At 39.0% G+C, this 26,881-nt stretch overlaps 1 protein-coding gene across 1 annotated transcript; it reads left to right on the top strand.

Annotated features, from left to right (window-relative positions):
* Positions 1 to 7,204: 7,204 nt before the first annotated feature.
* On the top strand, positions 7,205 to 8,536 carry IVL (involucrin; the record flags this gene model as incomplete). Its single annotated transcript, XM_080915966.1, has 1 exon — positions 7,205 to 8,536. The coding sequence occupies one exon, from the start codon at positions 7,205 to 7,207 to the stop codon at positions 8,534 to 8,536; it is 1,332 nt and encodes a 443-aa protein (XP_080772092.1).
* Between the last annotated feature and the right edge of the window lie 18,345 nt (positions 8,537 to 26,881).

Genomic DNA, 26,881 nt, shown 5'->3' with positions numbered 1-26,881 from the left:
CTGTGTTATCTTCTGTGAGCCAAGGGGTCACCCTCTTAGCATTCTCAGTGTGGTAGGGCATGCTTCAGGGGTGATTGGGCCTGAGATTCCAGGCAGATATGCTAGGATGGTGTGAGCGGAGAGTGAAGTTAGAGCAGAGCAGGCAAATACTAGTCTGAGGGAGGAAGCTTCATTCACCGCACCCTATAGCTCCCTGACCTCTATCCTCCCCCTGCCTTCTTTAGTCTGCAAGGGTTTTTTTTAGCAAAACCTGAATAGTGGGAAATTATCCCTTTTATCTGTGCCAGAACCTTTTATCTCACCTGTGATATATAATCAGTAGTTCTGTCTTTTTCTATGGCAGTCCTAGGTGCCTCTCCAAATAGACTCTGCCACACTTAATGATATCTTTGCTTCTGGAGTGGAAAAAAAGGACCTGGGAACAGAGATCAAAACTTGACTCACTTTCCTAGAAGTGAGACTGCTGACAAGTAAGGTCAGGTGCTGTGGAATCTGGGCTGTAATATGAAAGGGATTAAAAGACACTGAATGATAGAGGATGGGATAAACAGACTTAAAGGATTTATTTCCTGTAATTTCCACCCCCAAGGGACACTTTTACAGCCCAGGGACTGTTTGATGCAGAGCTTTTCCAGATTACTTCCTTGGTGTGGCATTGAGTGCCAACCCTCTCTGCTAATAACCCTATTTATTAGGCAGGAAGTTTCCTGACAAAGGTCTGTTCTAAAACAGGTTTCTTGAGGCCAAGGATCATATCCCTCTGTCAGACTGGAAGACAGACCATGGTCTTCAGCATCCTGGCATACATGAGATTCAGGATTCTGTAACCTCTCAGCTGAGTGAACCAGTTTAAAGTGTTTGTATATGAGTGGGAGAAGGAAGGTTGATTGACTTCTTGCCCTGCATGAGAATGACTCATCTTGAGACCAAGAGTTTTATATGGCTTCATGACAAATCATATACAAATATAGAGCACAAATGGATGGGGTCAGGAAAGGGCCATAATGAGGAATGTTCTTTGAGAGGCTCACCAGGACCAGAAGGAGTCAAGGAAGTCAGCTGCTGCTGATACAAGTTACTCCAGAACCAAGTATTATTTCCAGACACCCTTCTTAGCACATAAACACATGCATCTGAGCTGGGTCTAAGTGGTTTCTATAGCCACTCTCAGCAGTAATTTTGAAGCAGTTAACCAGTCAGGAAGCAGCTGGTGTAATATCAAGTGCCCCCTGCACACACCCTAATTAGCAAGAAACAAGTGCTAACCTAGAGCCCAGCCTACTTCTGTTTGTTTGTATGACACTTTAAAAACTCTTCTGGTAGAGGCTGTATGAATGGACTTCTTCTATGACTGCCTTTCTCTTACCACTGCACTGGCCCTCACCCATTCTTTCTCTCCGGGACCTAGCCACTCCCTGTCTGTTCCCTACTACACTGGATCCCTTCCACTAACCATGCCATGTCATAATACCCACAGCCTAAAACCTTGTACTCTGTGTGTCTTATCCCCTCCATCATATCCATTCCCTTTCCATCCTTCCCTGACCCATTATACTAGGACTATGCCAACTCTCTTCATTCTATTGTTTGGATTATCCTTCTATATTAAATCTTAATCCCAAATCGCTATTTCTCCTTTGCCCACACAGGCTCCCAGACCCCTCCATGTCTAATCATGCTCTGGGAATACAAACCCATTTAAATTTATTATCTCACTGGAGGCAAACAAGACCTTGTTAGAGAAAGAAAGATGATATTATATTCTATAATGTACTAGTTGCCACTAGAGGTCCAGTATCAGGCATTAGATACATATTAGATACATAATAAAATCAAAAGACAAATGATTTGGTTGCTCTGATATAGTATTTTACTTTTTTTCTTTTCTCTTGCTTCGCTCTCTCTCTCTCTCTCTCTCTCTCTCTCTCTCTCTCTCTCTCTCTCTCTCCCTCTCCCTCCCTCCCTCCCCCTCCCTTCCTTCCTTTCTTTCCTCCTTCCTTTCTCTCTATCCTTCTTGTGAGACTTATGTGGACTATCCTATCTTGAAACTTATTATCTACCCTGAGCCTGGCCTTGAACTACTGATCCTTTTGCCTCCACCTATCATTTGCTGGAATTATGAGAAAGGCATGATAAACTATGCCTGGCCAAAGCCTCATGATTTTCAAGGGAAGAATAAGAAAATCACTCTTGATCATCTTTAAAAAATTGTTTCCTTAACCTGATTTATAGGCAAGTAGCACACTACATGAATATCAATCAACACCCAAAAAGAAAGCAGCCAGTAACCTGAGCACTAATCATGTGCTAAGTATGCATATTGCCTAACGAAATCCCCACAGAAACTTATGGGACTTAGAAGATGTCTCTGACGTCATGTAGCAAAACCCGTCACACTGATCAAATCCTATTAGAAGCCTGATACAGAAGAAATGCCATCAAAGCAGGAGCCAGGGTGTCTGGTTTTCAGTCTAGTCCAAGCACACAGTAGAACTTGGACAGCTCAGCTTTTTTTTTTTCTGACTCTGTCCTTATCTCTTTAGGAGATGGACCCCAACAACAAAAATGATGGTCTCTGAAGAAGCTGCAGCACTCAAAACTCTTCAAAGGCAAGTTTTCAAAAATTAATTTATTCTTTGCCAATTTTACACATTCCAGTTATATTCATCCCTTCAACTCATATCCTTTTATTTCCACCTTCATCCACTGTCTCTAACCAAGTCTTTGTCCCATTTTTTTTCTGGGGGAAGAGGACAGAGCATACTCAAAATATGAATCTCTTACTCTACCAAATTTCTTTTCTCCCAAAACTAAAACAAGATTCATGCTTTTTTTTTTCTTGCCACCATCAAGAGGAAAACTGGGAATGTTCTCCTATAGTCACAGTATTTATTGAAAAGGAAGGGCCAGCACTGGAGACCTAAGGTGTGAATGAACAATTTGGCAGGCCAGCAGGGCAGCCAGACAATGTGATACTGAGAAAAGCAGGTTAACTCATACAGGTGCACACCAAAGTCCAGAATGACAAAAATCAGCCTGTGTCAATTCTTGGTCTCATTTCTCCCTCAGACTTACTCTCTCTAAATAGAAACTGAGAAAAAAAGGGTCAGGTTCAGTAGATAACAGAGGCAGGCAAGGAAGACACCAGTAAGGAAGCAGGCAAGGAAGGGCAGGTTGCAGAAGGAGGTATGATGTAGAAAACAGTACCTTGAGGAGCAGAGGAAAGAAGGTGAGCATCCACAGACCTTCTCTACACAAGACAGCAATAGATAGATGCTGAAGGGGCATGCAAGATGGAATCTTTTGGCCTAAATAATCTACCTAGAACCATCATCTACCTAGGACTAGAAACTTATGACACTATTTTTAACAATTCTACTATCTTCCAGGACAATGGATTTCCATAATTAATTCTTTTATACCTCCACCACCACACAAATAACCTTTAACTAAAACAGGCTGCTCAGGAGGAGAGATAAATCTAGTATTTTCTTCTGGTAGAAAAGAAATGGCTAGGGTTTAAAAAATCTGAGTCAGAGCTGGGTCAAGGCCTCTTCATGGGTTATGAGAAAGCTCACCTTCATTAAACTGGACCAAGATTACTATTCAATTTCCTGGATTTATCACAAGGTCTGAGACTTATTAAGCCAGTCACACTGAAAAACTTTGCCATATTGACATGAATTTCCAGTCCCTAAGTGGGGTAATCATAGGGCAAAATTTGGTGGCTCTGAGCATTATAAGTCTGGGGCTTCTTCAACCCCTCCTGCAACTACACACATGTTCCTAGGCTCTATTTTCTGCACTAATTCCCACACCCTAGCTTTGCCTAGTGGTCAAACACTCATGCAAACACATTGTCTTTTCTGAGTTCTTGTCTGGGTTGAATCAGTGGGTGGGAGGCAGATTAGGCAGATACTGAGCCTCTGGGAACCCATAGGACCAGTGTGACTTCTTGAACAGTCTGCTGCCCTGGCCCTGTCACAGGGTGAGTAGAGACAGATTCTTCCCATGTGAGGTCAGACGTGGAGCATAAATGTTCACGTGAGAATGTTTGGTTACTTCTGGTGGGGTGGGGAATGCTTTCTTTGGTATAGAAAGTAGTATAGTTTAGCCTCTACAGGGTAGTGTTCAGGATGCCTTGTGGCTCCAGAAATAGAGAAGGCCTGGAAAATGTGTTTTAGAGGACAGAGGGATCATGTCAGTCCTTTATGTGTTTCAAAAATATACCCAAGGAACATGGAGAATTCAGTATTGTAAACAAATTTGCTTTAGACCAAGATTAGATGCTCACCAGAACAACTATGGGGAACTGGAAAAAAAATCTCAAAATTAATTAGAAATGAGGTTTTATCTTTACATTGTGTCACCTTTTTGTATTACCTCATAATAAATGTGCTAATGGATGACTTCCATAAAATAAGCTGTTAACTTATTATTTAACTGAGCACTAAAGAAAAAGATAAGCCACAATCCAGATTTATTTTCCTGGCACAGACATTTTCACACACATGAAGATGAGTTGATATTAAAATATTGGAAAGTCGTTATCCAAAGGTATGAATTTTGCTGTCATGTATTCCTTTAATTAATACTGATACTGTTTTAGTGTATGGGGTAACTTTAATAGGTCCTTAGGACAGTAGAAAGCACACACAGCATAGTTTTCTCCTAATATAACTTGTTCTTCAGTGGAAAAGACAAATAATAAAAATGGAATAAATGCAGATTAAAATAGCAAAATTTGTATTAGTTAACTAAAGCTGAAGACAATCTAATAGTTAGTGTAGTCATAGGTGTATCTTGGTTATACCTCAACATTTCCATCAAACCTTGAATACATGTTAGAGCTCTGGTAAGGAGCCTATTGATAGAAGGGACAGCAGGTTCACAGTATTGAGGCATAGCCCTTTGGATGTGCCCTAGGGACCAAGGACCTGGTGGGAGATTATATCATACATGTCAGAGATTGGGTAACATGTGACAAGACAAAAGACAGAATTCACAAAAGCCAGGGCCTTTTGACTACAGTAGTGAATTTGAATTTTATTAGATATATATTAGGCCATTATGAGCATTTTGAAGGTAGGGATGATGCTTAATTTCCCACTCTATAATGTTTTCTAATCTATTTTTAAGAAACATTTTATAATGGTGGCTTTAGTACCAGGATTCAGGAGGCAGAGGCAAGTGGGTCTTTGAATTCAAGGCTAGCCTGCTTACAGAGCTAGTTTCAGGACAGCCAGCAGGTACACAAAGAGACTATGTCTAGAAATTATAACCCCCAAAGAAAGAGAGAAAGAAAGAAAGAAAGAAAGAAAGAAAGAAAGAAAGAAAGGGAGTGAGAAAGGAAGAAAGGAAAGAAGGGAGGAAGAAAGGGAGGGAGGGAGGAAGGAAGGAAGGGATGAAGGAAGAAAAGGAAGAAGGAAAATAGTATTCTGAGATGGCAATGGACACTTTGGTTCTGAGTTTGTATGATGCACATTTCCAAAAATAATTTTAGAAAGTGTTGGTTATCAACATAAAATACAATAAAATGTGTTTATCATATCCCATTCCTGCACTTTTCTGTTTTCTTTGCTTGAAGAGAACCAGGAGCCTTGGTTCTTAGGAACTTCTATAAATATGCTTTGGGTATGATATGGGGGCTGGAATATATCCTTATAGAATCAAATATATATATATATATATATATATATATATATATATATATATATATATATTCTAGTACAGATGGGCTCATATCACAATAGCATGCCTACCATATGTCCCTTCAGAAGTGACTTCTTACATTATTGTATCATAGATCTTGGCCCGGCTATTCCCCAAACACAAAGCTTCTTATTCTATGTCCTTGGAAAGGAATGCACTGACTTAAAAATCAAGCCAAACCCAAACCCATTGAGATTGAAAGGTAAGTTTGGTTGAGATTACAAAGTGGGATACCTTTCACACTCCCTTCTCTCCTGTGCCCAGGTCAAATGATCTCAACTAGAAGCAGTTGAGACCTCACACTCCCACATGGTCCAACAGGAGCTAGAAAATGGAGCCCTTAGGGTGTAGGGGTTTGCTGCATAAGTTATTTGGTGACTCAGAAAGGAGTTGGAAGAAGTTGACCAACTGGAGTGGTGAAACTAATCCACCACCCCCAACATGAGAAAGACAGTTGGCAGCAACAATATAAAAGGGCTCTAGTTGTTGCTCAACTCAAGACTCTGCTGGAAGCCTCTGCCTTCTCCCTTCTGTGACTTTGGTGAGTGTTAGCTGCTGGGACCTTAGTTATGGCTGTAGGCTTCCAACAGGCCAGAACATAGCTAGGGGCGTCTACTTAAATTTGTGGTAGATATGGCTCTGGGGCTAGATTCAGCTGGATTACCTATCCATCAAGGACGCGGGTAGGTGTACAGAGGGAAACATGCTGTTACTTTCTGTATGGAGAAAGGCATGAAAAAGAAGAGTGGGGAAATTCTGTTTGAAGTACAAAACTTGGAATAACAAGCTCTAATTCTCAGTAATTATGTAACCTCATGCTTCAATCCTGTCCCTGGGACTATAGCTCACTTTCAGCAGATCAAAGAAGAAAAGAGCTCTCTAGCTGAATAGGGCTTTTTTTTTTTTTTTTTTTTTTTTTTGGAGAAAAAAAAATTATCTGAAACCCAGAGAAACTGTGAGCTGCTCAGAAGTCCACAGTGTTTTGGTGAGAGTTGGGTGTGCAGTATGCTAGATGACTCTAGTCTGAGGTTGCTCCAATCCCAGCTCCCCTTCAGCACAGACTCTGAGCTTTCCAGAGCTCTGGGGTCCTTTGTGAGACCCTTGTTTTTCTAAGGTTTCCTTCATATTGTGACATAATCCCAGAAACTATCGATATTTCCAGGACCCAGGGAAAGACCAGACAAAAGCAAGCCAATTAACAGCCAGTGTATTCTTGCAAAATCTCTTTGTAAAAAAAACTTTTCCAGTAAACAAGAGGGCTCATTGGATAGCTAGTGTTTCTTTGCCCTCACAATTTTCACCATAACTCTTTTCTGCTTCTGGGATGCGCAGACTGAGGAAGTGAGAGAAGGCCCTCCCTATTCAGGAGTAAGGATGCCAAGAACCAGGGCCATTTTTTCATAGTTTGTATATTCAGCAATTCTGTTTCCCTTACCTTCAACCCACCCTCTGACCTTTCTGTTTTTCAGTTTGGTATATAGCAGTTTCCAAGATGTCCCATCAACACACACTGCCAGTGACTGTCCCAGCTGTGGTTCAGGAGTCTCTCAAGACTGTGTGTTCTCCAGCTCAAACTCAGCAGGAACCAACAAAGCAACCAACTCCAAATCCTGCACAATGCCAGGTCTTCACTGAGACTAGAGAGAAGAGCTTTTCCAAACCTGAGGAGAAGAGGACAACCCCTGTGAAGGATCTGCCTGAGCAAGAGTGTGAGCACCACCAGAGGCCAGTACCACAAAAGCAGCAGCTGCAGGTGGCAAAGCCACGGCAGGAGCTGCAGGAACAGGAACTGCATCTGGAGAAGCAGCAGCTACTGCAGGAGCCACAGGAGCTCCTATGTCTGGGAGAGCAACAGCAACAAGAGCCACAAGAGCAAGAACAGCACATCAAACAGCAGCAGCAGCACCAGCAGCAAGAGCCACAGGGGCAAGAGCTGTGCCCGGGGCGGCGGCAGCAGCAGCAGCAGAAAGACAAGCTGGCACCACAGGACCTGCATCTGAGACAGCACCAGAAGGAGAAGCTGCAGGATCAAGAACTGCATCTGGGGCAGCAGCAGAAAACTCCAGAGGCACAGGAACTGATTCGAGGAGAAAAGCAGCAGAAGCTGCCCCCAGGACAGAAGCAGAAGCAACAGCAACCACAAGAACAGGAGTTGCAACTGGGACAGCATCAGAAGCAGAAGCTGCTTGACCCAGAGCTGCCCCCGCGAAAGCAGCAACATCAAGAGGCTCAGGATCCAGAACTACATCTGGGAAAGCAGCAGGAGTTACATGAGCCAGATATAGCAGAGGATGAGAAAGAGAAGCAGAAAATTCATGAGCCAGAACTGGACTTGGGAAAGCAGCAGCATCAGGAGTCAGGTGACCCAGAGCTGCCCCTGCGAAAGCATCATCATCAAGAGACTCAGGATCCAGAGCTACACCTGGGAAAGCAGCAGGAGTCACCTGAGCCGGATCTAGCAGAGGATGAGAAAGAGAAGCAGAAACTTCATAAGCCACAGCTGCTCCTGGGAAAACAGCAGCAGCAGATAGAGTATGAAGGCTATCCAGGAGAGAAATCTTCAGGGGGGCAGCAGCTGGATGGCTTACATCTAGAACAGGAGAAGCATCTCTTGGACCAGCGACTGAATCAAGAACTAGTAGAGAAGGATGAGCAACTGGAAAAAAAGAAGCACAAATTGGAGAACCTGACACAGCAGGAGAAGAAGATAGAGCAATTGACACCAAGCACTGACCAAGTCCAAGAAACTCAGCCAATCCAGCCAGTGAAAGGAGAAGTCTTGCTCACTGTGGAGAAGCAGCAGCTGAACCATGAAGTGCACTGAAACTAAAACTAAAGCAACCACCCCAGTGTCCCAGAGACTCTCCAACCATCTCACAGAAGGGAAGAGAGCCATCTGCACTTCCCTAAGGTCCCTGGCTGGACTACGCATCCATGAATATGCCCAGTCCTGACCATCTTCTTGTCTCTGACAGGCTGGGCATAGGATGCTGTAGCCCAGCACCCATCCCAAGAAGCTCAATCCCAACCTTAGATATCAGAACCTCTTCTCGAGGAAGGGGTTGTGGGGGGGGGAATGGGGAGGCCTGTCATTAGTTAGCAACTCTAATGTCATTCCTAGTGCTGTGGCAGGATCTGTGAATAAGCACAATGTCTAATAAATCCGAAATCCTGTGACCCTGTACTTAATTTAGTCTTTTCTTTTCTGTTTCTCATCATAGTCCACAGCCTCTGAAAAGATCACAAAACTTTTTACAGCTCAGTGCACACCAGTCATGACTAGAGGCTATACCAATGGTGGCTTATCTATCTTCACTCAATACCATTGTACACTAGTCAGACTCCAACCTTACTCCACAGCAGAGGACAGCTGTTTCTCATCTCAGTTTAACTCCTTATGAGAGGAAGAGAACTAGAAATATGCCTAGGATGTTTGGAAGCTCTATATATGGGTTCTGATAAATACCTCCAGATTTTCCTTCCTGGGCTTTTTTTTTTTTTTTCTTTTTCCATTAATTTATTTATTCATTTTAAATCACAACTGGTGTTGTCTCCTGGTCCCGCCTCACAGCATTTCTCCCCCAACTCCCCCCTCCTATTCTCCTCTGAGAGGAGCAGGATCACCCAAGTGTATCCATCTACCCTGGCTCATCAAGTCTGGGCAGGGTTAAGTGTATCGTTTCCCGCTGAAGCCAGAGAAAGCAGCTCAAGCAAGGAACAGATTTCATAGACAGGCTTTAGGGACAGCCTCTGTTTTTTTGTGGGAGGACCCACATAGAAACTGAGCTGTAAATCTGCTACCTATGTGTTGGGGGCATCATTCCAGTCTGTGTGTGCACTGCTTGGTGGATCAGGCTTTGAGCCCCCAAGAGTCCAGACTAGCTCACTCTGTTGGTCTCTCTTTGGAGTTCCTAATTCCTTCAGAGCCCCAAATCCTTCTTCTAATTCTTCCACAGGAGTTGCAGAACTCCATCAAAAGTTGGCTGTGTGTCTCTGCATCTGTTTCAGTCAGGTGCTAGTGGAGCCTCTCAGTGGACAGCTATGCCAGGCTCCTGTCTGAAACCATAACAGTGTATCATAAATCGTGCCATATTTTCCCTGGGATTTCACCTAAAGATTGTCTTCATGATTTCCGAGAGTCTAATGGCTTGCCCTGTGAAGACCTTAGAAAAGCAATAGAACGCTGGACAAAGTGGGGTAGGGGAGTAGACAGTGTCTGGATGAGTCTCAGAAGAGAAGATGATAGTGTCACTGAAGCAAATAGAGATTGAACTAGCAGTAACTGTGGAGTGAAAGATCCTAAGTAGGATAAAGAAATCCCAATCAGAAGCCAACGTAACTGTTGCCTTCTTGCTGTACTCTGTTTCCTTGTTACTTTTATAGCCTTTAATGCCAGCATTCACATTATAACTCTGGACATTCTTCTTCCTAGGCATTTAACTCTTCTTTCTTGCCTTTAGCCCCTCAAATTACTTGTCTTTGCCACTGAGCCATATCCTCTTGGCAGGCTGTCTCAAGTCATATAATACTGCTACAGACATGAGGATATAACAAAGGCTTCAACATGGAACCGTCCACATGCATTCAAATTCGATTTGGTGAACAGCACTTTTCATTTCAGAAGCCTTTTCATTCCCACTCAGTGAAAATATTCACCTTTTTAGAAATCTTTCCTTCTGAGTAATAATAACAGTAATAATACCATATATATGTACATACATATATATATATATATATACATATACATATATACCTCTAAGCTCAGGATGAGGACACTTTTTACATGAAGCTGGTTTTGCCTATTCACTATCTCTAGGTATCTTGCAGTCTTCTAATTACATGTTCTTCAAGTTTCCACTGAACTAGGCCAGTGCTTGGATTAACCCTCATCAGTGGTTCCCATCAGATAGATCACAGAATATCAGGCACAAGCTCTACTTACAATTAGCTTCAGTAAAACAATCAGAAGTACCCATACTGTGTACAAGGACATTCAATGTATTGTTCATTATTGTTGGGATAGATTATTAAAGTTTGAACTAGGGATGTTATCCACAAGGCTTGTGTTTTCACTATGTTTCCTATCTGGTGATTCTATTTCGGGGGGTATGAAAACTTTAGGAGATTTGGAGCTAACCGGTAGAAGAAAGTAATTAGGAGTGAACCCTGGAATATTATAGCCTTCTCCCAAACTTTTTGCTTCCTGGACCACTACTATATGGACAAGTCCCTCCATATCTTTCCCTGCTTCTTTCTCAAATACTCTGCTGATTTATCATGCTTAATGCACTATAATAAATTGAAGTCAGTAGGCTAGGAGGTGGATTGTAACAACTACAAAACACAAAATTCCCAAAATAGGTACAAAAACAACAAAGGAACAGAAAAATCACCAAGCACCATTTCCATGTGACTCAGACACAAACTGACAACTTTTCAACTAAGGATAGCAAAAACAAGATAATTGAACTTTGAGAAAATACTTCAGAGTATAGGTCAATATCATTGTCAATATCAAACACTCAATAAGGAGAAGAATGAAGTGAGAATATCAAACTAGGTTCTAGACAAGTGAGTTAGAAGGATTGTTCAGGACCTTGACAGGAAGTTAGTAAATGAAATAATCATTATATTGGAGGAAAACTTTAAAAGCATGGAGCAAAGTTTCAGTCAGAAAATTGAGATGCTGGAAAAGGACCAAACAGAAAACATGAAAATGAAGAAAAATCAAGAAAATAAAAATCACAGTGAAATATATCATTGGCCAACAAAGTTTCAAGCATGGGAAGTACAGTCAGGACAGTAATGCGTAAAGGTACACATGAGGAAAAGAAGTTTGCAACTGTCACAATGAATCCCAAGAACTATGGAAAATTTTAAAAGGCCAAATTTAAGAATCCAAGGGTAGAAGAAAGAACTAATATGAAGCCTCAAGGCTCAGATAATTTATTCATTATGATTATAGACACAAAATGATCAAAACTAGAGAAAGAAAAATTTATCTAAATGAAAGATACATTTTAGAGAAAAGTTTCTCTGTAATATATGTCCGAGTTAAGATGTCATAAATAAAAGAAACAATGGGCACAAGCTATGAACATGCTCAGTTACAAAGGCAGAAATCTTATAAAAAATTCTAGTCATGTATCATTAAATTTAAAATTCAGGAAAACATGCAATTATACATTTCATATATTGAAAGTAAATAGTTATTTATAAAGATTGCTATTCCCCAAAATTTACATCAAAATTGAAAATGAAAAAATAATATTTCAACCCAATCAAAAGCTAAGGCGATTCACAGAAGCATATTCAGTAATGAGTAAAAATTTTAAAGCAATATGAGAGAAGAAAGATAGTTTTATCCTAGATAATGCAGAAAAGCATATATCTTGTGGAAGAAACAGATAAGCAGAGAAAAGATTCAATTCTTAATATTAGCAAGGAAGGAAGAAAAAAACTATCACTAACCTAGTCAACCAGAATAACACCCAACAAAAACAAAAAATAGCAAATCTCTCTAAACAATAATCATTGAAAATGATTATAAATACATAATGGTTTACTTTACCAATTAAAAGAAAAAAATATGATCTAACTATTTTGTCCAGAAAACCCACATACATAGAAAGATAGAGTAATTCTTACGTGTAATAAAGTATATTTCAACTCCAAATCCATCAGAAAGCATATGAGCATTACATATTAATAAATTAAACAATTTATCAAAATGGAAATATAACTACTATAAATAATTATATAACAAATCTTGAGACTTTCAAATAAATAATTTCATAAAATAAAATCTAAAACACATAAGGAGATTATTATGTCAAAATCCTGACATAATAATAATGGGAGAATTAAATATTCCTACTCATATTTAGATGGATCTTCCAAATAAAAAATCAACAGAGGGTTAATATCTAAAATATATGAAAAAAACTCAAGTTAACCTCCAAAAATCTAAATAATCCAATTTAAAAATGGATACGGAGCTAAACAGAGAATTCACAATAGAAGAATTTTGAATGGCCAAGAAGCACTTAAAGATATTTTCAAAGGCCTTAGTGATCAGAGAAATGGAAATCAAAATGACTGTGAGATTCCACTTTACACCAAAAAGAATGACTAAGGAAAAAAATCTCAAGTGACAGCAGATGCTAGTGAGGATGTGGAGAAAGAGAAACACTCTTCCATTGCTGGTGGGATTGTACGCTTGTACAACCACTCTGCAAATCAATCTGGCAGTTCCTCAGAAAATTGGAAATAGTTATACCTGTTGACACAGCTATACCACTTTCATAACAACCTTATTTGTAATAGCTGGAAGCTGGAAGCAAGCCAGAGAGATGTCCCTCAACCGAAGGACAGTTGGAGAAAATGTAATTTTACACCACAGAATACTATTAAATTATTTTCAGGCAAATATATGGAACTAGAAAATATGATCCCAAGTGAGGTAACTCAGACTCAAAACGAAATAATTGGTATGTACTCATTGATAAGTAAATATTAGCCAAAAAGTACAGACTATCTAGGAGACAACCCACAGACAATAGGAAATGGAACAAATACAAAGGCCCAAGAGAGGATCTTTCAATCCCACTTAGAAGGAAGAAGGAAATAATCATGGGAGGCAGAGAAAGAAAGGAACCTGTGTGGGAGAGGAGAGGGGGGAGGAAACGGGAAACAGGACCCAGTATTTGGAGGGACTGGAGAGAGGCCCAGAGGGCAGAGAGAATGAATGGAAATAAGCAGACTTGGGGTGGGAGGTGGAGGGGACGCTAGAAAATACCAGAGAGGTGGGATGTCAGAGACTCTAGCAACTCAGACTCAAAGGACTTTAGCCAAAATTTCCAGCACAGGGGAGGTGAAACTCAGAGTCCACCTCCAGCAAATTGACAGGGTTTCAAGTGGAAGAACAGGGTTACTAACCCATAGCCAAAATTTTTCAGAATTGTTCCTGTCTAAAAGAACTGCAGGGACAAGACTTTTGGAAAGACTGAAGGAAAGGAGTTCCAATGACTGGCCCAACTTGAGATCTGTCTCATGCGGAGTGGGGAAAACATGGCCTGAGAGTATCACTGATGTTATGATGTGCTAACAGATGGGAACCTGTCATGGCTGTCCTCTGGGGGGTTCTACTAGCAGCTGACTGAGTCAGAAGCAGATCCTTACATACAACTAAAATTGGGGACCCCTATGATTGAGTTAGGGAATGGATTGAAGAAGCTGAAGGAGAGAGCGACCCCATAGGAAGACCAACAGACTCAACTAACCCAGATCCTAGGGAGCTTCCAGAGACTGAGCCACCAATCAGAAGCATACATGGACCTGTCCTAGTTCCTTAGCACAAATATAGCAGAGGTCTGCCTGGTCAGGCATCAATGGGAGAAAATGTGCTTAATCCTTTAACAATTTGGGGTCCCAGGGAAAAGTAAGGTCTGGTGGGGTTAAAGGGGAGAGCACCATCTCGGAGGCAAGGAGGAGGAGGAATGGGATGAGGAACAATGGGGTAGAGTGAATAAAATAATATAAAATCATCAAAGAAATCCCATTGCTAAGCAATGCAATAGATAAACGTGATTAAACAGAAATATATAGAATAATCCAACCTATAGGCTAGTAAAGTAAAACATTCTTCTCAGCAACACATGTAATATTTTTCAAACATTAACTGTAGTATATGCACACAAAAACAATTAATGGAAGTATATGCTGTAAAACCACCTTGAAAAGAACAAAATTGAGCCTGAGCTAGTTCCTCTCCATATGATTTTGTAGCTTGGTGTTCTCATGGGATTCCCAACAGTATGAGTGTGTGTGTGTGTGTGTGTGTGTGTGTGTGTGTGTGTGTGTGTGTGTGTGTGAGCGTGTGTGGAGAGGGGTATGTCTCTCTTTGCCTGTGCTTGAGACTGTTTTCCTCATACTGGGCTGCCTTGTCCAGCTTTGATATGATGTCTTATGCCTAATTTTTTGTATCTTATTAGGTCATATTTGGTGGCCTGGAAGATCTGTTCTTTATTTTAAAGGAAGATGGAGGAGAAGAAGATCTGTGGAGAGATAAGGTTAGAAGAGGGACTTGGAGGAGTGGAGAGAGGAAACTGCAGGTTATTTTGTATGAGAGAAGAATAAAAGAAAAAACAATACAAAAACATTAATTAATTCATTGTCTTTTGTATCATACCAAATTAAAACTCGAATCAATAGGCAAAGAATCCTCAGAAACAACACAAGTATTTAAAGAACAATAAATATACTTTTGAAAAAGTGTGGGTCAGTGAAGAAGTAAAGAGTAAAGAAAAGATTTCTATAATGGATGTAAATGTTAGTACAATCTAACAGATCTCTAGGATACAGGCAAAGCATTTCTAGGTAGAAATCAAAGATATCTCAAACAAGTAATCTAACCATGAGCCTCAAGTTTCTAAAAAAAAATCATGAAGTCAAACCCAAATGCAGCACAAAAATAAAACATAAAGCAGAAATTAATTAAACAGAGCCTGAAAGATCAATATATAAGAATCAATCAAGAGTCAGTTCTTTGATAAGATTGAAAATACATATGCAAATAATATTATATGGACAGAATAGGTTACTCTCAAAATAATAGCTGTGCACACACATATGCACACAAAAACAATTAATGAAAAAAATATTCTTTAAGTTTAAGGAAATCAGGAAGGGGTTTATAGTGGGACTTGGAAGGGAAAAGGTAAGGGAGAAATGTTGTAGTTATATTATAGTTTCCAAAATAATAATAATAAAAAGGTAAGGTGTACAAAATCTGCAGTCAAAAGTAGGAAAAAACAGAAAAATAACTTAATAAAAGGAGTTGTTACAACAAATCCAATGAAAACCAAAATAAACAGATACTACTGGGTGTTTTGTTTGTTTGTTTACTGTTGTTGTTTCATTAATCAATTGTTGGTTTTAATGCTTTTGCCACCAGAGTACTTTCTTGTGACTTTAAATAGAAGAATATTTTTATTTTCTTCCTTATCAGATTTAGGGTATTAGACCTTATGCCAAAGCTCTTTATTTGTCCCTTGAGTGTCCAGTGAGAAATTGGGATCCAGTTTCATTTTTGTGCATGTAGCTATCCAACTTAACTAGCATCATTTTAAAAAAAGTGCTTCAACATCTTTAGATCTGTATACCTTACCTTGCACAAAACAAATATAAATGGACCAAAGACCATAACTTAAAATCTGAAAGCTTCTCCTGCTCTGAGGGTCTGCAGATTCCCTAGCTTGAATCCCTTATACTCCATATGCAGTGTCGAGGCACAGGAGACTAGCTAGTTCATCCTGGTTGATCCAGAGATGGAGCAAATCCCAGAGTTCCTGCTCCTAGGCTAGTGACATGGAGGCATCACTGGAGTCTACCTTGGCTTCAGGGAGAAGATACTAGGGACAGAAAATTCTCTGTAGTTAATTTCCTCCTTCATAGTGAACAACATACTAAATGTAAACCTGTGACTTTCTTGGGCGTTGGACCTCAGTTCTGAAACACCTACATAATGCTGACTGACTTGTAGCAAAACTGGAACCAGGGTGCCACCTACAGCTAAAACACTGGTAAGGGGAGAACAGTCAGTGTGTATAGTCTGACACCCAAGAGGTCATGTTCATTTGATGTATCATGTAAATGAATTGTGTTGCATACTACCAATTTTCTTCACAGTTGTGTATACTGGGGACAGTACGCTGTTGAAGTCCTTCCTGAGTGATGCATTTCAGCTAATCTCTTTCACTGGGCCTAGGAACTACCATGTTTTGTAGTTAGGTGCTTTGGTATGAGGTATAAATTTAAAATTTCTCTTTCTTCTTCCAGAATAGACTATTCTTAAAGAGTGAACCTTTCTCCTTTCCTGATTTTGATGGAAAGCCTTTTTTTTTTTTTTTTTTTTTTTTTTTTTTTAACCTAAGCATAGATGTTCCTACTTGATTTGGGGTTACATTTGTTTGAAATATCTTCTTTGAATCCCTTGAATATCAGTCTGTGTGTGCCTGGAAAGAACTGATCTTCAGTTGGGTAGCTTATGGTTTGATCTAATTGTTTTGTGCAAATTCACTGGCACTGTGCTCATGAACAGGTGACGTATGATTAGAGGCGTTTGGTAATTTGTCATTTTGTCATGATTCTTTTCTTTCCTCCTTTTCAGCTTCTTATTTGGGTACGTAACTTACTTTGCTTTTCGTTCCTTGCTAGTGTTTTCATTTTTTCACAGATTTTTGTTTCATGTGACATTTGTATGATGCATAAAAATACATATTTTAATTATGACAAGCTATATTGAATGATAACAGCATACAACAAGAAATAAAACCTAAAAATCAGATGTAGAGGTAGGAGAGGGAAGACATGTGCTAATGAGACACTGTGCTTGAGCTCTACTTGCCAAGTATCTCAGGATCTGATGGCCTGGTTATGTCTTTGAATCTTATCACATTAATTTACCCTTTGCTTCAGTTGTTTTCTACTTTGGTGCTCACACCAAGCCAATGAATGGCTTTACAATGCTAGGGTGCTATAAATCTGTTTTTATGATTATTCTAACCAAGGAATTTCAAGCCTGTGTTTTCTTCTAGCTCATTAACGTCCCTGTCAGTTCAATGAACTACCTTTAGCATTCCTTCCAGAGCAGGTCTGCTGATGATGCATTTTTCATCTTTATGTGTGTCCAGAAATGCCTTTATTTTACCTTCATTTCTAAAACATTTTCTAGGTAAAGTGTTCACATCAGCCATCTTCCTCACTCAGTATGGTGCTGATGGCATAGTACCCTCTTCTGACTCCTGAGGTCTCTGCTCTCAGGCGTCTTTGCAAACTCCTCATGTTGTTTGTTTATTTATTTTTTGTTACTTTGAGAAGCTTTGTCTTTAATAGAGAGTCTTTAGTCAAGTTCTGTACAATATGGGTTGTGGCTTTGTTTTAATTGGATATCTGTATCCTTCTTCACGTTGCAGAAGTTTATCTTGAAGTAAGATTTCTAGTCCTTTAGCATCTTCAGATTCCCACTGAGTTTTTTATATATATATATATATATATATATATATATATAGTTTTTATATATATATTTGCTTTTGTGTATAAGTGTGTGTTTGTGTGTACATGTTCCAAAATTTCTATAATCTCTCATTCCTCCTCTCCTATAAAATAAGCTTTATTTTTCATAAATCCTTGCTTAAAAAATCACCAGCCAATTATTTTGTACTCTATATTCTGCTCATTTTTTAAAAATTATTTTATTGGATGTCCTCTGTATTTACATTTCAAATGTTATCTCCTCCACCCCTGCTCCCATACTTCCCCCTCCAACTTGCTTCCATGAAAGTATTCACTCTTCCAATCACCCTCTCCACCTCAGTGTCTTGGCATTCCGCTACATTGGGAAAATGTGCCTTCACTGGACCAAAGGCCTCTTCTCCCATTGATGCCAGACAATTCTATCCTCTGTTACATATTCAACTTTAGCCACATGTCTCTCCATGTATGCCCAATGGTTGGTGTTTTAGTCCACGGGAGTTCTGGAGGGGCAGCTAACAAATCTAAGCATTATTGCTGATGGCAAGATGTGCTTACTGGTAGGAACCAGATATGGATGCCTCCTCTGAGGTTCTGCCAGAATCATACAGATACATTTCAGGATGCGTGCCACTAACCATCGAACTGAACAAAGGGACTCTAATGAAAGAGTTAGAGAAAGAACTGAAGGAGCTGAAAAGGGTTTGCAAACTCATGGGAAGAAAACATTATCAACCAACAAATGTTTTTGTTTCTGGTTTTTTCTTTATGTTTCAGTCTGTGTATTATAGTTTTCAGCTTAAGCTTTTTTTTAACTTTCATATTTCTCTGAAAACTTTCTGAGAAGACTGCTGTATTTTTCCTCTGCGTTCTCTTAAATGTCCTTAACTTTCTTTAAATGACTTGTTTTATGTTTTCGCAGAGAGTTTGTGTACACCAGTTAGCATCTGCCCCATTCTGGAGATGGACAATTTTGAAAAGTCTTGTTTCCTAAGGGTGCTTGGCTCTTGGTCTTTTCCCTCTTCCCAGAAATTTGTTGCATGCCAATTATGCTCTTTGACAATGAATTCACTATACAACTTCAGCACTACAAACCATCTATGCTGCTGTTGTTTTGTTGTTTTAGTACCAACTCTAATTATAAATCCAGTTCCAGTTTAGACTCACATTGCAGGTGGTGTTTTTGTTCAACTTTAGCAAGGGGTCCATGTAGTCTGTCGCTAAAAACCTCTGCTCTGTTGCCATTGTAAACCTCGGTGCCTTCTCTATCACCACTGACATGTGCCTATGAACCATGGAATCCTGTTCAGTACTGAGTAGACTCACCATGAGTCACCAGCTCCACTTTCTGGTTTAATCCTTGTAAACATGCTACAATACTCTGTCATATCTGTGACAAAAGCCTGTACAGCGCCAAACACTGCTGAATAACACTAAGGTCCACATGCTCTTCCTATTTCTTAGGTGAATGTGTAGCTTAGTATGACTGCATTTTGAATTATTCAGTCCATTTATTTCAAAATATAGAAAAATAAAAGGTACATAAAAAGTATTGGAAAATCTCTTTTTGTTTTAACTACCATTCAAAGAAAATTTTACAATTGGAGAGTGGGGAAGCCTGAAAAGATTACTACAGTGACTAACTTTTGGCTTACATGCATCGGAGAATTTACATGCAAAGACAAATCAAAGTAATTTTTGAACAATAATCTAACATGAGGTAGAACACTACAATGGTAAGGTTTGCAAAAGAAAAGACCATCCAAGAAGTTTAATTTATAATCCACAATTTCTGTCTTACCCTCTTACCCACTAGTGTTATGGTGTATAACTAAGATTTATATTGAATATCTCTGATACTTAAGAAAACAACAAAACAGTTTGAGTAACTATGTACAAAGACTCCAAACACAAAGTGATACATATGTCTCTTAATGATTCAGAGTGAATAGAAACACACTATAAATGTACGAGTGCTTCTACAAATACCTATTTTTATTGTTATTGAGCCTTAGCCATGGGTTAGTCAGTGTCAAATGTGTACGCATATCTCATCTTCCGAACACAACAGCACCTGAGTTATAGACAGGACAAGTCGCTTGCTCAAAGTCACTCTGTTAGTCACTGGGATTTATACTGTGCTGTGTTTGGTTCACCATTTGCATAGTGAATGCTTTGCGATCCTCAAATATGATGTATAGATTCCTAAATAGTATTCCATGGGTAGATGGCATGTGATTGGTACTTAGAAGACTAAGAACCAGTAGAGAGAAAACAAACAACAGATACTAAGAAGGTTCTTAAAGAGAACTACCTATGTGAGGTGTGGAAAACTGTTGATGAATGAAATAGGTGATGTGTAGGAATCAGAGAGAGAGAGAGAGAGAGAGAGGGAGGGAGGGAGGGAGGGAGGGAGGGAGGGAGGGAGGGAGAGAGAGAGAGAGAGAGAGAGAGAGAGAGAGAGAGAGAGAGAGAGAGAGAGAGAGAGAGAGAAAGAGCCACACTACTAGGGCTTAATGTCACTATGGATTCCCTCTGTTCTTTGATTAGGTCTAGTTACAGTGATGGAGCAGGTGATAATGAAAGAAAAATTATGGTTAGAAGCTAATGGGGAAGGGTAGACACTTCTGGTCCTGTGTGAACTCTTACTAAACAGCAGAAAAGCCCTAAAGTAGGCAGGAACTAAGAAAGCAACATGTGGTGAAGTTAGAAAGTTGAGTAGATCAACTTTGGGAGGGGGATTCCCCCAGTGTGATGCAAGAGTAGATTTTTGCAGCAACAGAGCATTTTTTTTTCTATAGTAATTCCTTTCTCTGCATCTCCCATTGGGATATGTGTTTTGACAAGATTGAATGTATTCATACAGAAAACAAAAACAAAAACACTTGAACACTAAATTTAAGCCACATTAAGTAAGAAAATGACTTCTGCTACCTTACTTAAATTTGAGCCTCCTCCTGTCTCCCACCATCCTCCTTGGATAGTTTTATAATAAAATTGTTTAATAAAAATATATGCATTATTCATCTGATAAGTATCCAAGGAGAAGACAGGAGTCTCAGTTCTCATCTGTTCAACCCACTTTCTAAAGGCAGTCAGAGCCACCTTTCACACACAAAGCCTAGACCAAATCAATGTAGATCCAGACTGCCAGACTCCCTACATCTCCCACACCCTGCCATGACAGACTCTTCCTGGCTCTCTGGTCATGCTTGCGAGTTGCCAATCACTCTGTAAGCACACAGTGCTTAGGGATGACATCAAGACCAGTCTTTCACTCATGGACCTATTCATGATACCTTCCCCTCACTTGGTTGCTCCCAGCTTCCACACCTCAGAGTGGCCTGTCTGCTACCACAGTGAAACATTGCCACACTGTGGTTTCTTCATAGTTATCCTTAATTGCCTGAAATTACTACTTACTTAATTGTCTCTGTGCATGCCATCTCTTTTTCCACACCTGGCCATAAACTGCAGAAGAAGGCTCTACCTTTTTCCTCTGTGCCTAGAAAGTTATCCTTGCACTGGAAATTGATATCATATGAAAAAAAAAAAAAAAAAAAAAAAAAAACTGCTGCCAATTTCAGTGTCATCAAACTTTTCTCTACATTTTCTTTCAGCATCTTCCCACACTTCAGCTTAGATTTAAATCTCTTACTCCTTTTTAGTTGATGTTTGTGTAGAATGTAATAAGGATCCAGGTTTGCTCTTTTGCATATGAGTATTCAGTTTTCCTAAATCAGCTATTGAATAGACCATCCTTTGTTTCATTATCTTTTTGAGACTATTGTTGATAGTTCATCCTGTGTGTGTGTGTGTGTGTGTGTGTGTGTGTGTGTGTGTGTGTGTGTGTGTGTTATTTGGAGGAGTTTCACATGTCCAAATGGTCTTCATGTCTGTTTCTTGTTAATACCATATATTTCATTGCTCTAGATTTATAATCCATTTTAAACCATCAAGTACGATGTTTTTGTTTTTCATTGGGATTGTTTTGTTATTTGGTGTATTTTGTGATTTCATATGAACTTTTAGATTTTTAAATCTTTCTATAGAAATGCAATTGGGATTCTTATGGAGATCACATTAAATCTGTAAATGACTTCAGATATTGTGGACATTTTATATAATGTTAAGTTGCACAACCTATAAACATATTTTTATGTATATTCACATCTCCTTTAATGCATTTCAACAAGGTAAAAATTTATTGTACATTAAAAAACAATAGCTGAGAAAAACCTACAAACTGAAGAATACCTGTGATAGAGAGCTGATATCCAAAATAACATAAAAATCGTAATAAAGACAGTAATCATTTGATTTTAAATTTAAGGCTGAAAAGAGGGCTGAGATGGATGTGATATTACACAGCCACTGTGTATATAGTCCAAGGGAGCCTGATACCCTCTCCTGACCTATACAGGCCAGGCACACATTTGGCACACAGACTCATATGCAGACAAAACATCCATGTGTGTATGTGTGTGTGCATGTGTGTGTGTGAGAGAGTATCTGTGTGTGTTTAATTTAAAAATGAACAAAGGACATTGATATATACACACATATATGTATATATACATATATACACATGTATGTATGTGTTTTTAATTTAAAAATGAAGGACATTAATAGAAATTTCTCTAAAAAATCCATAGAAGTGGCCAAAAGGTGCATCTAAAGGTAACTGCCACCTTTATATTGTTAGATCATTATAGAAATAAAATCAAAATCACAATGCCAAGTTGGGTATGTGCCCTAGTAGGTAAAGGCATTTGTTGTCATACTTTGATTACCAAGACTCACTGACTCCTGTAACTTGTCATCTGCTTTTTACAGGTGATCTCTGGAATGTGAACACCTGCATTAAATGAATGAATGAATGAATGAATGAATGAATGAATAAGTAAATAAATAAATAAGTAAATAAATAAATAATTTAGCACTGTGGTACATGCCTTTAATCCCAGCACTTGGCAGGCACAGGCAGGTGAATCTCTGAGTTCCAGGCCAGTCTAGTCTACAAAGTAAAAGTTTCAGAAAAGACATGTCTACACAGAGTAACCCTCCCTCAAAAATACCCCAAATTGAAATAAAATAAAATAATGTCCAATGAAGTGTTACTTCATATTTGCTAGGATTGCTATTATAAAACACTCGCAAAAATAGTTTGAGGAAGATCATAAATTAATTGGGATACTTTGTAAATCTTTAGTGGAATTTAAATGGTGCAGTCACAGTATTAAACCAGTATTTACTTAAAAATTTAAAAATTCCAATGATTCTAAAATCCAGACTATGTGTTTACAGACAAATAGCTTTGTAATGTTTACAGTCTCAAAGTAATTTCTCCTATTAGTGCAAAATCACTCACTCTAGTAAAGGTACTGACATGCTCCAAAAAATGTGTTCAATCAATAAATAAGTAAAGGTAAAACACTATGTACATACTGTGGAGTAGTAAGAGTGGTCCTTCGAAAAGGGGTGTAAAACAATCATGTGTGTGTGATCAGTATGCTGAGTGTGCTGAGTGATCTAAGCTAGTCACTAAAGGACAAACTCTCTGTGAGTCCAGTCCTCTGAGATATCTAAAATAGTTGAACACATAAAAACCATAGAAACATGGAGTAGAATGGGAGGTGAGAGAAGTTGTATATGATGATTAATAGTTATAAAGTTTCAGACATGGAAGACGAGGATATTCTTGAGAACTGTGTGACACTGTGCCCACAGTTAACCAAAAAAAACTTTACATACTTATGTCTTTGTTAAGACAAAAGAAGTCTTTATTGTTCTTACCACAACACAAAAAAATGGTGACTAGTGCATAGTTTTGTTCACTGAGAGCAATTCATATACTAAATCTCTAAAAACAAAGTATTCTGCCTGTAGTGTGTTTTTATAGCACTCACCATTTTCTCTCTGGTTGATCTGGGTCAATAGCAGGAAGTCCTGCTGCCACCTCGAAGCTTATCAATGTAGAAATTGGCCAGTGCCTTGTCCCAGTCTTCCCTATAGTTGCCAAATTGTCAATCTCTGTGGACCCTTATCAGATGTGACAGAATGATGAAATGGTTTGCAAGGTACTTTGGCGAATGTTGGGAAGACAAGAAGTTAAGCCAGGTATGTAGTATAGAGCTATCTCTAAATCAGAATGCATGTAGGGGCAGAGGAAGGGCAGGTTTGCCTTCAACTCATAATGAAGGTGTAGAGAAAACAGGACTGAGCAGGCTTTGTGGTTTCTAGAAAGCTCTGGGCAATATAGCTTTGTAATGATTTCTTTCCCTTCTATACGATACTCTGCAAGACTCTCCCAAAGAATTCACGGATATCTTACTGAAACCATTCATTTAATCTTTTACTGGCTCCAGATCCTGACTTTTAAAAAGAAAGTTTTGTTTTATCTCTGAATTCTAGTGCATAGTTCAATGCCTGAAACAGGGGGTGCTTGTTCAGTGTTAAGTGAATATGTTTTTGAGGCACAGCGGCATGAGTTCTGCTTCAATACTATGCATTTACTATCATTTTGAAGTAAAATTGCCTTGCAAACAACCACACTGTGTTGTTGTTTTGTAAGATCCTACCCAACATGGGCCCATTGGATGCAAAAACTAGTGCCATGCAGTGGAAGAGGGAGCCCAGAGAGACAAATCTGAAACTTGAGTCATGAAAATACCATCCTGTTTATATCATTATTCAAGAGAAACATAGATGTGCAGTTTACACAGAAGCAGAAAAAAATTATATAGGGATGTCTCTAAGTGTCTATGAAAGCCACACTTTTGTGTGTGTGTGTGTGTGTGTGTGTGTGTGTGTGTGTGCGATTTGTGTGTCCCTCTGTATGCCTCTCATGGAATGGAGTAAATTAGCTGTTGTTCTCCCACAGATTTCTATTTACAAGGTACATTCAGCAAGTATTTATTGTGCTGTATCTCGGAACAGAGCTTATTAGTAGACAGCCCTAGACAACTGATGGGTTTACTTTGGTATTTAAAATTATTCCACAAAGCAAAAGCATCTCTAGTCTCCTCCCTTACCCTGCATGACTTCATTTCTTACAACAAGTATTGATTTCATATTCAGTGCAGCTGGATCTGTGCCTATCTTGGAAAAGACATGTGTGTTTCTGTCCTCAAGGGTTTGATAATTAGGATAATAAATACTCTACGTGTGTGCCTAAGAAATAAGAACATTTTAGGACTCTAATAGATCTAGGAAAGACTATAGTTGTGAAGAAAGTGCCTATCCTTAGACATGTTTTTTGGGGGTTGAGAAAGGATTTGTGATGAAGCTGATGCTAAGTTTCTATTTAAAAATTTTTTTTTTCTTTTTTAAGTATATAAGAAACTTAAATTTAGAAAAATATCCATATTTCATAAGGAGGGGTGACCTCATTCAAATTCTGTCCTCTCTGTATGGGGCTAAGCTTCATATACATTTTATTTAAGTTAGCTTTGGCCTCCTAGCTACATAGAAATTCTACTCACTCCTTGTCATTACTTTGTAGCCCTCTGTGCATGCTCTATCCCCAGAAAACTCCAATAACAGCCCATCCAGGATCCAAGCTTTCTTCAACTTTCTTCTTTCCCAGCCGTAACCATATCTAACCTATCTCTCCCATGCCTTCCATTGTAAATAGGAATGGCTTATTAACCTCATGGATCATTCAGGCCATATCTACACCCAATTTCACTGCTTCTTGACCTTCAGAAGGTGGAAAAATCTGTAGGTGCTGTCGTGGGCACTCCAGCCCATCCACTCTATTGTATTCCAATCCTGTTTGGTCATAGAAAGTTCTTAAAGTTACCTGTCTCAGAAACTCAATTTTTTTCTGCCCATAACCATATTCTCACTGGAGATGAATGAGTAGGAGGCTGAAGTGACCAGCTCCAGTGAGAGTAAGATGGCTCAGTTGTATAGGGTATCTGCTACTCTTTCCAAAGATCCCGAGCTCTGTATACCCACCTGTAATTCAATCTGCGGTAGACCTGACCCCTTCTTCTAAAATCCATGGACATCTGTGCATATATGGCACTCACTCCCACAGATACATATGCACATAAAATAAAACGATAAAAATAAAGCTTTTAAAAGGGAACAATGGGACTAGATATTCACATAAATGTTGAGCTTCATTATTCACTTTTTTTCCTCCAGGCATAAGCAAATACTAAATGTTACATTACTGCCATTTTCAATGGTCCCTAACCTTGTACTTAGACGCATGGTAGGTGCTCAACAATGGCTAAATTGCACCACTTGTAGGTTTTCTTTAAGTAGCTACCATAGAACATTGCAGAGAAAAGCACCTTGGGTAATGGTGGAGCACCCTCTGTGTATGTGTACTTGTGAATATGAGAGGAAGAGATGCAAGACACAGAGAGACCCACCCTCACCGAGGCTTGCCATGACTCAGAATGCCAGACACAATGTCTGATCTCCCTACCTGGAAGCAAACAAGATACCTGCTTGTCTGGGTTTCACACACCCACAGGACAGTATTGTACTTGTTGAGGGTGTGTAAGGAAAGGGAGGTGGAGGCAGAGAGGCAGGAAGTAAGTTAACATTGCCTCCTTCTATTCAGCCACTGCCTTACCACTGAAAATAAAAGGAATTTAACAGAGACCAGGAACCAAGTACAATGAAACTTAAACCTCCCAAGACAGTGACATTAGTTCCTGTCTGTTGTGTTTTGTTGAATTGTTGTGTTCATGTTGCAGGATTACCTTGATTTATTCCTATAGAAAACCAAGACTTAGCTTCTATCATGTAAAGTGAAATTATCTTTCAAGTTGTGTATTAAAGAAGTTTCTTTTTAGTTTAAAAAGTAAAAAGTGAACTTACATTTTATTGATGTTTTAGCATTAAAAGAATGTGTCACAGCATCATACATACACACATATAAAATATATTTAGATATAATTATTATATAGATAAATAATTTAAATATATTTCATAAATCATATATAAATATTTAATATATTTCATCAAACAACTTTGCAATGCTTTACATCTTGTTGAAATTGAAATGCTGAAGCCTACACACCAGCCTTTGTGAAAATATTTGGTATAAGGCAATGGATAGAAGCATTAGTTCCTCAGAGTGGCCACAGTGGTATGAAATATTAAATATTAAATG

Source organism: Micromys minutus (assembly GCF_963924665.1).
Source record: "Micromys minutus genome assembly, chromosome: 4".
In the NCBI taxonomy this organism is placed as follows: domain Eukaryota; kingdom Metazoa; phylum Chordata; class Mammalia; order Rodentia; family Muridae; genus Micromys; species Micromys minutus.
This window is presented reverse-complemented; position numbering and strand designations above follow the sequence as displayed.